Source organism: Haliotis rubra, unplaced genomic scaffold (assembly GCF_003918875.1).
Source record: "Haliotis rubra isolate DU_JTF1 unplaced genomic scaffold, ASM391887v1 Scf259, whole genome shotgun sequence".
Lineage (NCBI taxonomy): Eukaryota > Metazoa > Mollusca > Gastropoda > Lepetellida > Haliotidae > Haliotis > Haliotis rubra.
In genome coordinates, this window is record NW_025766658.1 from 37,693 (window position 1) to 52,076 (window position 14,384).

The 14,384-nt window shown below is 48.2% G+C and overlaps 1 protein-coding gene across 1 annotated transcript; it reads right to left on the reverse strand.

The window, feature by feature from the left end:
• Positions 1-8,347: 8,347 nt before the first annotated feature.
• Positions 8,348-13,738, reverse strand: LOC124279923 (monocarboxylate transporter 14-like). The gene is made up of 3 exons (XM_046715803.1): positions 13,520-13,738; positions 12,256-12,306; positions 8,348-9,597 (listed from the first exon to the last, which is right to left on the reverse strand). Exons 1-3 carry the CDS (start codon positions 13,731-13,733, stop codon positions 9,449-9,451), a joined length of 414 nt encoding a protein of 137 aa, XP_046571759.1. The 5' UTR covers positions 13,734-13,738; the 3' UTR covers positions 8,348-9,448.
• Positions 13,739-14,384: the final 646 nt, after the last annotated feature.

The following is a 14,384-nucleotide window of genomic DNA, read 5'->3' on the forward strand; positions in this document are numbered from 1 at the left end:
GTCAAAGGACGTCATCGACTGTTGCAATGGTTTGTCATTGCCGTGAGAAATCTGCGAGCAGGACGTGTTCCTTTGAAGACGCAGCACAAGACCTGGCTGTTGAGGCACCAAGACGTTCTGACCAAGATTGCGAATCCACGGCTACCTATGGATGAACGCCTGACTTACCTGATGAAACGCAGTGGAAGTGGTACGTTGGCTGGTGTTTTGACCCGTATCTTGCTGAACTGGCAGTCCTACCTACAGGAAAAACAGCAGAAGCCCTCAGCACCTCGCCCCCGCCGCCGTGCCCCTAAGCAACCCCAGCGTCGCAAGTCACCCACCCGACAAGAGAACAAGAAGAAGAAGAAGAAAAGGGTCACTTCACCCTCAGCCCCAGGTGCAGCCTTGACCCGGATGGTGTTACGAAGTCAAAAAGAAGAAGAAGACGGCAGCGGCATTACCCCCACTCCCTCCAGCGACATTACCATAAATAGAGGCCTCCCGACCCTATCCTGGTCAGTTCAACGGTAGCAGCTGCAGGGACGACACCATCATCATGTCGGCAAGTTTAAAACGTCACAAAGAAGCGCTCTGTCATGTGTGTAGTCCTTCTGCGACACCAGCCATGCGACAGGCTATTTTGAAACAGGCCCCATCGGAACTGATTCAAGCCATCTGTGAATGCGTTGTGAATTTGTATGGAGGCAACATCCCTATGACAACACAGCAACGTCAACGTTTACAAAAGCATGGGTCACTGATGCATACGTTGATGAAAAAGAAGGTGTCTGTGTCCAAGAAACGTCAACTTTTACAGCAGAAAGGAAGGGGATTAGGTCTCTTGTCTGCCTTGGCATCGGTGGTGGGTCCCTTGGTGTCTGGCCTGTTGGGTAGATGATCCTCAAGGAAGATCCTCAAGGAAGATCATAACTAGAGGACGCATCCTAGATTGGGGTTAGTTGCATCTGCACCGTCCTACCACCAAGATGAAGCATGCACGGAAGATGGTGATGGTCCCAGAAGAGGTATGGCAAAGTCTGCAAGAAGAAAAACGTCAACGGCATTTGCTCAAGTCCAACCTGTTGGAACAGAAACGTGTGCACACGCTTTACGATATGGATACCCTCGTCCGTGATGACACAGTTCCTTTTAGGGACCGAGAGCAGCAGTATAACACCTTGCTGCAACACACCTTGGCGTTTCAAGACCAAGCCGCTGTCAAACCACGACCTTTAGAGGCCACGGGCACCCCCAGGGTTGGCACTCCCAGGGTTGGCACCCCCAGGACTGGATCTCCTCACCGTAAGTACGGTTTACTTACTGAGTCACACTCGTGTTCGTCCCGCGCAGAGGTCGCCTTCCTAAGAAGGAGTTGGAGTTGGAGTTGGAATGAGACGGGTCAATTCGTGGTGGAAGGGGAACCCATGCCTGGGACGCACATGGTGGATCTCATCAATGATCTTGTTCGACAACGTACCAAATTAGGCCCTCCACGGGGTTGGAATATTCTGGGCCAGTATCTCGCTTCCAGCAATGTACCCCATGAACTGATTGGTAACCCTCTACGTTGGTCCTGGATGATGAAAACCAAAGGGTCATCCACCCAGCCTCCTGACACCCCCGTGAAGCGTCCACACCCTCCACCCGCTGACTTGTTTTTGACACACCCCGCATCCAACCTTCCTCTGGAACCCCAGAAGAAGAAAAAGGTTGTAGAGACCCCCTCCTCCCCTCTCAACCGGGTTCGTCAGTGGATTCACTTTTAATAAAAGGGAGCAGAGGGTGATGTCAACGACAGTGTCACCATGAGACGTCCAAAGAGAAACAACAACATCAGCAAAGCATCATGATCGTCTCTGTCTCCTGCATGGACACGATGGCTCCACCACACCTATTACGATCCCAAACACCCAGCAGGCTATGGAGGGTGGCTTGCCTTGTGGCAAGCAGCAGGACATCAAGCCAAAGCAGGACATCAAGCCAAGGGGGGACCCAGGAAGGGGGGAAGCAAAACGGGGCCAAGGCCCACCCAACGCCAGGTGCGGCAATGGTTGAAAACCCAGGACACGTACACCTTGCACAAACCAGCCCGACGTTCATTTCCCAGGGATCATTACCGTGTGGGTGGCGTGGATGAATTGTGGCAAGCCGATCTGAGCGATCTCCTTGCGTATCAGAAAGAGAACCAAGGCAACCGGTATTTGCTGTGTGTCATCGATGTTTTTCTCCAAAATGGCTTGGGTGCAGCCCATGAAAGCCAAGACCGGTGCCACTTTGATAGAGGCCTTTCAACGGATCCTGAAACAAGCCAAAGGACGTGTCCCGTCCCAGTTACAGACAGACAAAGGGACTGAATTTGTCAATGCCCCTTTCAAGCCTTCCTCAAGAAACGGGTATTCATTTCTACACCAGTCAAAACCCAGAAACCAAAGCCTCTGTGGTGGAACGTTTTCAAAGGACGTTGAAAACCGTATGTGGCGTTATTTCACCCAACAGGGAACACGCCACTACCTGAAGGCATTACCCCAACTGTTGCATTCCTACAATCATCGTGTCCATCGTACGATTGGACAACGCCCCGTGGATGTACGTCCTAACGCTCCCTACGATGAAATTCGGGTGTTGGATCACATGGAACGACAGAAGAAGCTGAAGCAGCGCCAACTCAAGACAAAGAAGAAGAAGAAGAAGCACCCTCTCTTGTTACCGGGACCCGTGTCCGTTTGAACAAGACCAAGGGCACGTTTGACAAAGGGTACCTTCCCAACTGGACCACCGAACTGTTCACCGTGGATCGGGTGGTGAAAGGGCGTGTTCCTCCTGTCTACCAAGTGAAAGATGATCATGGAGAAGTGCTGAAGGCACCTTTTACCCGCAAGAACTGCAACCCATTCAGAAAAGGGATGACGTGTACAAAGTGGATCAGGTCCTGAAACGACAACGTCGTCAAAAAAAGGATGAAGTGTTGGTGAGTTGGTCAGGATACCCTGCCAGCTTTGATTCATGGATCCCTGCAGCTCATCTGGTCTTTAAATAGCGTGACCTCCAGTCTCCCACCGTCAGTGGAGCCTCCACCATCATGCAGAGTGAACCGATCTCAAGGTGCAAGGAGGGCGGCAAGTCATCCCCACGCTGGTGTTGCTTTGGCATGGACTTGCCACGAAGTGAAGTGGTGTTTTTCTCCCAAGTGTTTCTGATATATGGCGTAGTCATCATGAGCATGGTTCAGTTGGCATTGGACAACGGTGAGAAACAGTTGTGGACAGCTTTGTTGGCCAGTGGCTTGGGGTACTTGCTCCCACAACCCACGTTGGTGTCGTCGTCGTCGACATCATCCCCGTTGTCACCTTCCTCGACTACATCTCCAACCCCCTCTGTATCCAGTCTGGTTCCCTAAGAGAGAGAGAGAGAAAGATGTCAGTGTCTGTGTTTTCCAAGCGGGACTTTTACCTGACCTTACCCAGCGATGCGTCCATGGATGTTCATCCCAACAACAGAGTGAATCATTACGAAGTCAAACTGCCCTTTCCCATTCAAGTGAATCGCCAAGAGTGGGAAGTCGGCGTCAGTGAACTTCATTTCCCCATGACATGGTACAATGTGTCATACCCCTTCAACTGGTTTGTCCTTCATGTGAACTTGGAACGCATGACCCGGACTTACAGTTCAGAAGAACTCAATGCGTCCGTGACAGAAGAGAACCCAGGCATCATCAGAGCTGTCAGTGAAAAGGTCATTATTCCAGAAGGAGTGTACTCCAGTCGCCAACTGGTCCAGAGACTGAACATCCTGCTTCAACACACCTGTGCACGGCTGTTGGACAAGCATACGCAAGATGTTTACCAAGAGGATGCTCGAGGTCGTTTCACCGTCACCGTGAACTACCCCAGAGAAGACCTCCGATTTGAAATGCGTGGCAAAACGCATGTCAACTTTTATGCTCCCAGCCCGAAAGACATGTGCAGAGCTATCACGGGTTCCTCCTGCAGAACCGCAAACCAACCTGACCATGATGCCTTCAGGTCTGCCTACACCACCCGATTGGTGTTGCCTGCTCCTTTAGTACGTATGCTGGGATTCATTCAGCTCCCCATGGTGGATGAAGCAGAAGAAATAAGCCAAGTCTGTGCTCAGCCTGTGCAAGTGGGTGCGTTTGACCGTCCTCTCGTCGTGGGTGAACAGGAAGCACACCATCTGGCTGGTTTTGATACCGTGTACGTCTACTCGGATGCGGTGGAAGATCAAATCGTGGGGGATACCATGGCTCCCTTACTGATGTATGTTCCGGTGTCGCGCCAGATGATGGAAGACAGCGTCGTGATCAAAACCCCTCAGCACCTAAGCTACATGGGATTGTCAGGGAACCACGGATGCCATTCGAATCTATTTAACGGATGACGTAGGACGTCTCGTGCCATTCCAGAGTGGGAAGACCATCGTGACACTTCATTACCGTCCCCGTCGCCTTGGTACGTACTGAGAATCAGCATGGTAGGACATCAGTGTATCAGACTCCGCAGCGGCAGCGGCTTGGGTGGACAGCAGCGAGGAGGAGGCGGCTTAACCGTGTACCGAGGACGCATTCATCAACGAGGGAGAGGTTTCGGTAACATCTTGGGAAACTTGGGACGTTCAGCACTCTCCATCCTCAAGACGGTGGGAAAATCAGCTCTCAAATCAGGCGTCAAGATGTTGCCGGGATTGGTGCATGATATCAGTTTAGGACACTGAAGTGTGGGGGACAGTTTGAAACATCATGGAAAACAAGCCTTACTCGCCACCTTGCGACAGCACCCACTACCACCACCAGGATCACCCGCTCGCAAACGAAAACGGAAACAGCCTGTGGGATCCACCAAGAAACGTAAACCCTTGTTTTGAGAGAAAGAGATAAAGGCCCACCCCGATGGGAAAGGAGTTCAGTTCAACACCAGACACCGTAGGGTCAAGACCTGTTGTGCAGACCTGTGGTCCAGACCTGTAGTCCAGATCAGCGGTCAAGATGATGCGCCGAGATGCCTGTGAATGCTCCAAGGCCCAACTGGATCTCTTTTCTGTGCCCCCTGTGGTGACTTCCGTCCAAGAAGGTCAGTGGATTCGATACAGCCCTCTGGCACCCCCTTCGGTCGCGGGCCCTGTCAATGCCTACATCGATTTGAGCCAGTGTTACCTCCGCATCTGCCTCAAAATCAAGAATACAGATGGTACGAATGCAGTTCATGATGGCGATGGGGCACTCGCCGTGTCCACGGTGAACAACATGATGCATTCCCTCTTTCGTGAAGTGCGTGTGCAAGTGGGACACAACCAACTGGAAATTACTCCTTCCATGGGTACCTATCCCTACCGAGCCTATTTGGAAACGTTGCTGAGTTATGGGAAGGCAGCCAAAGGGACCCATCTCCAGTGTCCAGGATGGTACACGATGAAGCTGGAAAAATGGAGCACTTTAATGCTGTCGCCAAGAATGCCAACGCCGGACTTGTCGCACGACGAGGGGTCATTCTACCCACCCGAGACGTGGAACTGACAGGACGTCTCCACTGTGACCTGTTTCTCCAAGACCGGTACCTGGTGGATGGAGTCCCCATGAAACTAGAACTGATTCGCAGCCCGAGTGATTTCTACTTGATGAGTGCTGGAGACGTCGAGTGTCGATTTGAACTGACCAAAGCCGAGTTTTACGTGCGCCAAGTCAACATTGATCCTACCATATGGGAACAACACGTGAAACACATGTCACCAGGAGTCACGGCCAAATATCCTTTGACCCGAGTCCAAGTCACAGCCCACGACATATCAGGAGGAGGACGCGATTTCCACAAAGATCAACTGATTGGAGGCCAACTGCCCAAACGAGTGGTGTTGGGATTGGTGGACAATGATGCTTTTGCCGGCAGCAAGGAATAGAACCCCTACCATTTCAAGCACAACAACGTGACCAGTCTCAAGCTGAAACTCAATGGGCAAGAAGTGCATGGCACCGAAATCAAAAGCGACTTTCAGGACAACAGTGCCTCGCTCAAACAGTTGTACATGAACCTGTTCCGCAACACGGGACACCTGTGGCAAGAACATCCCTGCAACCTCACCCTGGACGAATTCAGGAACGGATTCACTGTGTGGGTGGTGGATCTGACGGCGGATCTGGGCGCAGATGAAGGGTATAACTACCCACGACAGACGGGCAAGTTGGGACTTGAACTTCAGTTTGCAGAACCCCTACCACGCCCCGTCACGCTCGTCTGCTACGAGGAATACGAAAGCGTTTTGGAAATTGATCGGTTCCGCAACGCTCTGATGGTCTAAGGATGGACGACGACGACAGTGGCTTGACGACCAGACACTTGAACGCCTCACGCACAACAGGATCCCCTGCTGCGACCCCTCTACCAAGGTACCTTTGCCCGAGATCACTTTGCCACCACCGTGCTGTGTGAACAGCAGGAGGGACATTATCCTAAAGCCTACATTGTCAACACGGACCCCAGCCATCTCCCAGGACAACACTGGGTGTGTGTGTATCGTCCAGTACCAGGTGCCATGGACTACTTTGACAGTTATGGACTCCATCCTTACCAACAGCATCCAGACTTTCGAAATGTCATGACCTTCGCCGGATGGCTCCAACAACAGTGGAATCATCAATCACTTCAACCCTGGTTCAGTGCCTCTTGTGGGATGTACTGTTTGTATGTACTGGCTCATCGTGCCCGTGGATGGTCTTTTGACGAAGTGATGGAACAGTTTGATCCCTACAATACCCCCGTCAATGAAGATCGTGTAAGACGTTGGTTTCAACCCACACACCTGACAGACAACAACGCTGGCCATGATCCACACCCCTGCCAAAGGACACAACCTTATCGTTCTGATGTGATGATGTTACAGTGATGATGTTACAGTTATGATGTTACAGTTCATACCGTTTGTAAACAAAAGATCAGGGACGCCCCTAATCCTGTCTCTTTCGTCAAAGTGTTCTTGTTAGCGGGGGAAATAAAACGTTTGAAAAAATGTCAACCTAGTGTTGTTATTATTGTTGTTGGCATTGAAATGAACGCTTCTTTTGAGAGAGATGGATGGCCCTGAAAAGGGCCGTTTTTTTAGAGTGTACTTCACTCCAGGGACCACAGCTGGGTCATACATTGGCAGGGATGGATGGTCATCTTTGTTTTCACGGGGCACTTGCTCCCATGAGTTAAACGCCTGATATAAGTGTCCTTCAAGACAGTGCCACAGTAGACACATTGAAAGGTGGCATTGTACTCAATGGTGCCATTGGCGTAGACGGGTAGACAACCATAACATCGTTGGCACTGCCATGCCGGCAAGGGGGTTGGTGATGCTGTCTCCAACGACATGAGTTCCAGATCCCAGTTTTCTCCAGACATGATTGCTGGTTGTAACACTGCTTCCGTCACCCCTCTCATCATATATAGTGAGAGCTCACGATCATGACGTCACCGGTGCCACGTCATTACCCTCACGCGCGACCATGACGTCATCGATACCACGTCATTACCCTCACGCGCGACCATGACGTCATCGATACCACGTCATCGATACCACGTCATCGACGACACGTCATCGCTGTCTCGTCGCCCATATATAAACTCCAGCATGGATCAGTGAGGGCTATCTTCATGCAACATGGATACAAGAAAAGTGGAAGTCATGCGACCGGTGCCTTACAGGAAAAATTGTGGTAGACGGCAATGCTTGCGATGCAGCCCTACCTTACAAGGGAAGGCTGATATCAAAATGGAAGAGGCAGCAACAACACCTGCAGAACCGATACCCACAACGGTAACAGCAGCGGCACCCACCTCGCTCGAAAGAAGGCTACATCCAATGTTTTTTAACCACACACACACACACACACACTTCTCTACCCACGCCATCGTCCGCCTCACCCCCTCTCTCCCTCCTTCCCTCTCCTTTCCTCTCCTTCCCTTCCCTTCCCTCTCCGTCCCGTCACGTCCGCCGCTCGTCCGTTCCGCCATCTTGAAAGGCGTCTACGCTCGCGAGATCCCGCGAGAATCCACGAGATCTCGCGAGATCTCACCCGATCCCACCGGATGGGACGCCATCTTGAAACGCGTCCGCCATCTTGGCCCGGAGGTGACGTCATCGTCATGCGCTCGCACCCACCGGAACCGGACGTGACGTCATCGCCATGCGTACGCACCCACCGGAACCGGAACCCGAGTGATCTCCCCCTGATGGCGGCACATCCGGTCCCCGTGGGGGCGCCATTTTGATCCAAGATGGCGGCGCCCATGGGGACCGGATGTGCCGCCATCTTGAAAAACACGCCAGGGAGACACTGTACACTACTGTCACATCATATTTTGTAAAGTAATAGCAGTACAACAATACTTTCACTTACAATTTGTGTATGTAATATTAATGTTCAAGATGATGTCTGGCTAATATATAAAGGGCCTTAATACATGTACGTACTTATCATGAACGTGTCTCATCCATCTACTCCTCCGAAATAGCAGTTTTTGATTATATTTGTTCAAAACTTTACATATGATATACCATTATAGCTGAAGCATTACAATGTCTTCTTTCCTTAATTTGTTATACTTTACAATAAATACACATTTTCATTAACGATTGTATTGGATGTGAAGGTGTGTACACAATATTCTACTTGATCAACACCAACAGGTGCTATTTATATGTCACCACAATGTTTTCATTGGATTTCGAAGTATTGTGGTTTGTTATAATATTTCATTCTAATACACATCTGTTCAAATAGATTTCAACTCATTAACATCAGGTTTTACTGTATACCCGACAGTAATACGTCTTATCCCTCTCAATTGGTAATCTTTAGTTGCAAGTTTTAAACAATAAGGATGGTAGACGTAGGTAAGTAGTCTTATTGTATGAAGCGTACTATAAATACAAGCGTATACAGACGTCAGCACTGACGGGAGAGGAGTGTTCGTAAAGGTATACTTAATCTACAGCACGGTCGTCAACAAGTATTATATTACTTAATGGTTGTAAAGATAACACCAATTATTTGTTATAACATTTACGATACCGATATGTTATTAAGATTGGCAACAGTTAATTGGCATAAGGTCTCACTAAAATATTATACTTACTATCAAATAGTAAACTTTGATTTCTATTTGTAAGATTTACAGATGGCATAACTTAGGTGGGAGACGTCGGGTCATCAGTGTCATGCAGTGCAAGCTTAACTTGAGGAAGCCCCACGTCCCGATCCTTGATCACAATAATAATCACTGTTTGGGATGGTTTGCTAGATTTATCAATGCCAAGAGAAGATAGTTCACTATTTGCCTCAAAGGGCAGACTTCTGACCAATAATATTTATGCATGAGTTGGTCACAGTCATTTAAGGCTCAAGTGATTACGCAAAAAAACGTCTGTTTTAACTGTCTTCTAACAAAACAAAAACAATGGTAACAAACTATCACAGCATGCTGTCGTCCTTTGATTTGCGCTCTTCTAGGGTGATGGCTTCAACTTCACTTGGGTCCGCAGTGTCATGGAGAGTCTTTGGTGACTTTCTGAAGGTCGTAGAGAGGAATCCACAGAAGGTGCAAGAGAGGAACATCACACCTGATGGAACAAGAGGCACAGTGAGTGAGTGAGTGAGGGTGTGAGTGGGTGGGTGGGTGAGTGAGTGAATAAGTGGGCGGGTGGGTGAGTGGGTCGGTGGGTGTGTGAGTGAGTGAGTGAGTGAGTGTGTGAGTGTGTGAGTGTGTGAGTGAGTGAGTGAGTGAGTGAGTGAGTGGGTGGGTGGGTGAGTGAGTGAGTAGGTCGGTGGCTGGGTGAGTGAGTGAGTGAGGGTGTGAGTGGGTGGGTGAGTGAGTGTGTGGGTGGGTGCGTGGGTTGGTGGGTGGGTGGGTGAGTGAGTGAGGGTGTGAGTGGGTGGGTGAGTTGAGTGAGTGAGTGAGTGGATGGGTGCGTTGGGTGGTTGGTGGGTGGGTGAGTGAGTGAGGGTGTGAGTGGATGGGTGAGTGAGTGAGTGGGTCGGTGGGTGAATGAGTGAGGGAGGGTGTGAGTGGGTGAGTGAGTGTGGGGTGTGTGAGTGAACAGTATTCCAGTTCTATCACGGCGTGTCGCCGTTATGAATGGTGACATTCCGACGTGATGCGGGCGTTTAGCAATTTGATGAAAGCATTGTCAGAAAAGTGAGTGAGTGAGTGAATCATTGCAACGGTATCACACGTCAAACGAGCCAGGCAAATGCATCATTAAGAGGGAGGATCATTCAGTTTACTTGGGAGAGGAGTCATTAACCATTTCTTTGATGGTCAGACCTGACTGAGGGACACACACAGGTTACAAAATGTCCATATAAAGGACAAGCGTGGGCAGATTACAAAGTGAAACTCTTGAACAAGAGCTGACGACACGCAATAAAGTCAAAGCCACACATAGTTATGGTGTGCCCATTCTCTCTCATTCTTTTGGCGTTGTTGATTTTATGAAACAGGAAATGTAGGCACACGAGTTTATATGCAGTGTGGTGAAAAGCAGAGCGACCCTGCACTATACTTCGTTTGGATTAAGACGGCTGGCTTGAAAAGTGAAACAAAACGTTTTCTGTTTGCTGTTCAGGTCCGGTGTCGTAGCTGTCAGTGTATGATTTGGCATAAAAATGTTAATATGAAATGTAGATTATGTGATGAATGTAACGAGACTGTGCAACACCTTGTCAGTGAATTCCCAGTGTCTTCATCAAGTCATCTTAAGTGACCTGAAAGCAGTGGCTGGTTCCTTGTATTACCGTCTTTGCCATGCTTGTGGATTTGGCCCAGATGCACAACCCACAATGTGCAGAGGGCGTCATGGTAAATGACCATTATTTGGGCTACTACCATATACCGCATCAGACGTGTAAAAGGCAGCACAAATTTACTTCCCATCAAAAGTTTAGACTCACTTAAAGCAGTCACTATATGTTATGTATAAACATATGGTTACATCTAAGATAAATTTCGCCACTAACTTGGGGGAACCAACTGCAGACCTTATGCAGATGAATTGCACGAGGATCATCCATCAAATTGCTGAAAAGCATGTGCAAATATCGTACATGTGAACAGCTGCGTTTTGGTGTAAAGTTTTGTTAAGAAGCATAATCATTTATTGAACTCATGATAATAATCTTTTCGTTACGAATTTGTTTTACAATGCATCCTTCAACACTGGGATAACACTTAGACGTTTTGCTAATTTCACGTATTCTCAAGAATCGACTTACGACCTCTTTGACCTTTTGGGGTTTCGGGACGTTTTTATGTGCGTTAACGTTTTTATGTGCGTTAACGTTGTACAACATAATCGTTTCAGGTTTGGGTCAGTTATAGTATGGGGCGGCATCCCAATGACTGGCCGAACTGCGCTCAAAACTTTCCATTGGCAGAGTAACTGGATATTACTACCGAGACAACATCAGTGCACATCGTGTTGGGTGAGGTGAGGTGAGGTGAAATTGGGTTTATCGTCATGCTTGAGAATATTTCGCTCATATGACGACGTGCATGCGTGTGTATGTGCGGCTGCTTGTACTAGCCCAGAATGAAGCTGGTTTCATAGTGCTAGCCCACTGAGACACCATGCCGCAGTGAAGCATGGATACCCCACTCAGACACATTATACTGACTCCTAGCCGACCAATCCGTGTTGTACCAATTAATGCCGAGCTCAGGCAGAGACCAACAAGTACCATATTTTAACGTCTTTTGGTATGACGCGGTCGAGGATCGAACCCGCGACCTTCCGCTCTCCTGGCGGACGATCTACCCACTACACCACGGAAGCGGTTACATCGTGTTGGGCAGGACGTCATCTCTTAATATGCATGTACTCATCATGCCATGCCATGCCATATGCTATGACATGTCTTGGCATGGCCAGCACTCACAAGTTTAACCCCTCTGAACACGTCACCTTCTCGGTGACCTTTTGTCGCTCTCAGGGACAGAACAACATTGATCTATACATTGTCGTGAAGCATCGATCTACGCAACTGGGATACGATGACATGTGTCAACCAAGTCAGCGAGCCTGATCACCCGATCCCCTTAAGACAACCATGGGTTGTTGAAGACCAATTCTAACCCGGATCTTCACTGGTCTAACTGGGATTTCTATACATCACTTCCGGTTTACTCACATGTACCTGATTGACAACAGTTGATCAATCTGAAAAGTTTTAAAACAGTTCAATAGTCTTGGTTTATGGTTTATCTCCACTACACAACGTACCTGCAAATATGTAGATACCATAATATTCCTGGAATATTTTGAAGACATATCCTGGAAGACAGAAACATGAATGTAATGTATTGGTTTGGACATTAAGGAATGGTGTGTCACGGTTGCAGCTGATGCTAAGCAGCACTCAACAAGTATGTGACACCACGTCTAATCCCCTACACGAGCTATAAACCTATCGTTAGATGTTACAATTGAGATAAAAATGAAGTGTTACATCCAAGTAGGTATCAGTTCGTTATATTAAATTAATCCGACTTAGGATTATACTATCGGTTTCACTTATTTGGGTCGTCAGGCCAGATTTGAAAAGGTCATTATGCGACGATGTCGTATTGGCCATTCAAGCCATACTCACAGAATAATCCTCTGTAGCCCGTGCTTACCCCAATGGCTAACTCCTGAGGATCGAAGTCATTCAAGACATACTCATAGAGTAATCCTCAGAAGCCCGTGCTTACCCCAAGGGCTAACTGTTGAGGATCGAAGTCATTCAAGACATTCTCATAGAGTAATCCTCGGACGCCCGTGCTTACCCCAAGGGCTAAGTGTTGAGGATCGAAGTCATTCAAGACATACTCATAGAGTAATCCTCAGAAGCCCGTGCTTACCCCAAGGGCTAACTCATGAGGATCGAAGTCATTCAAGACATACTCATAGAGTAATCCTCGGAAGCCCGTGCTTACCTCAAGGGCTAACTCCTGAGGATCGAAGTCATTCAAGACATACTCATAGAGTAATCCTCAGAAGCCCGTGCTTACCCCAGGGGCTAACTGTTGAGGATCGAAGTCATTCAAGACATACTCATAGAGTAATCCTCGGAAGCCCGTGCTTACCCCAAGGGCTAACTCATGAGGATCGAAGTCATTCAAGACATACTCATAGAGTAATCCTCAGAAGCCCGTGCTTACCCCAAGGGCTAACTGCTGAGGATTTTGTTTTTAGGCCTGTGTGCTGTACAATAAACTACGAACTCAAAGGTACCACAAATGTTAGTTCGTTATAACCGTAGTTTGTCATTTCGGTTAACATATACAGTAAGTAGAACAGAAAACCTAGCTCGTTATATCAGTCAGTTCGTTATAAACAGGTACCTTTTATAGTGTAGTTTACAGTGCAGTTTACAGTACATTGGTGCCTGGGCAGTCAATCAAGTGCTGATTTACCGTCAAAATATTCTACACATGATGTAACTTAAACATGGTTTTAAAACAACTTTTCGTTTGTTATTTATCAAACGGTTATAATGTTGTACCTGCTAAAGGCGGGCCAATAAGAAATCCGATACCACAAGAACCCATCAGAGCTCCAAAGCCGGTTGCCATGAGTTCCACTCCAAGAATTTCAAATGTAATTGGATTGAACAGAGCCCAGCTGCTTCCAGTGTAGAGACCAACAAAGAAGCCATACACACACACTGTCACTGAGGTAGATGTAAATAGGGGGGTGAGGAACGATAACACCCCCATAAGGCCGTTCAGGGAAGCAAATATCAGTCCACTGCCTATGCCTGGATCTTGTGCTGCAAATCCTGTGAGAACACGCGACAGTACGCCACCTATACCGGAAGTAGAGACACTGAAAGATGCTGCTTGAAGAGATATTCCTTGTTTCCTTAAAAAGTCTGGGAGGTACAAATACATGGCCGATGTGCCCATGCCGAATGAACAACCACACAAAAGAAAGAACACAAATGATTTGTTCCTGAAAACCTTGGCATAACCAGAACAATCACCACACAACGCCATCAACAATGTAAGACATGTTGGACGACCATTGAATATCTTGGCACGGCGTTCCCTTTCGAATCTGGTCGGCTTCATAAGCATCCCAAAAACACACGAATTGAATGCTATTGCTCCAACGATGAGGAAGGCTTGGCGCAGTCCGTACGTATCTATGAGGAACTGGCATAAGAGCGGATGTACAAACACCCCAATGGCCATCCCACTCACCGCTATTCCGCACACCAGGCTCATGTTGTGTTTGAAATGGTAACCGAGAATTACTAGAGCACTCGTGTGAGACAAGCTGGTTCCAAGTCCTGAAAAAGATAAAGGTTTCACGTCATATACGAAATTTCTAAAACATATTTTGTTGTGATGAAATATACAGTGAAA

Excerpts from the sequence above, each read along its gene's own strand:
- LOC124279923 (XM_046715803.1), bottom strand. The coding sequence starts at position 13,733 with ATGGGGGTGTTATCGTTCCTCACCCCCCTATTTACATCTACCTCAGTG. Across the intron at positions 12,307-13,519 it reads TATTGGCCCGCCTTTAGCAG|GATATGTCTTCAAAATATTC; the intron begins GTACAACATTAT and ends TCTGTCTTCCAG. Across the intron at positions 9,598-12,255 it reads TGGTATCTACATATTTGCAG|GTGTGATGTTCCTCTCTTGC; the intron begins GTACGTTGTGTA and ends TTGTTCCATCAG.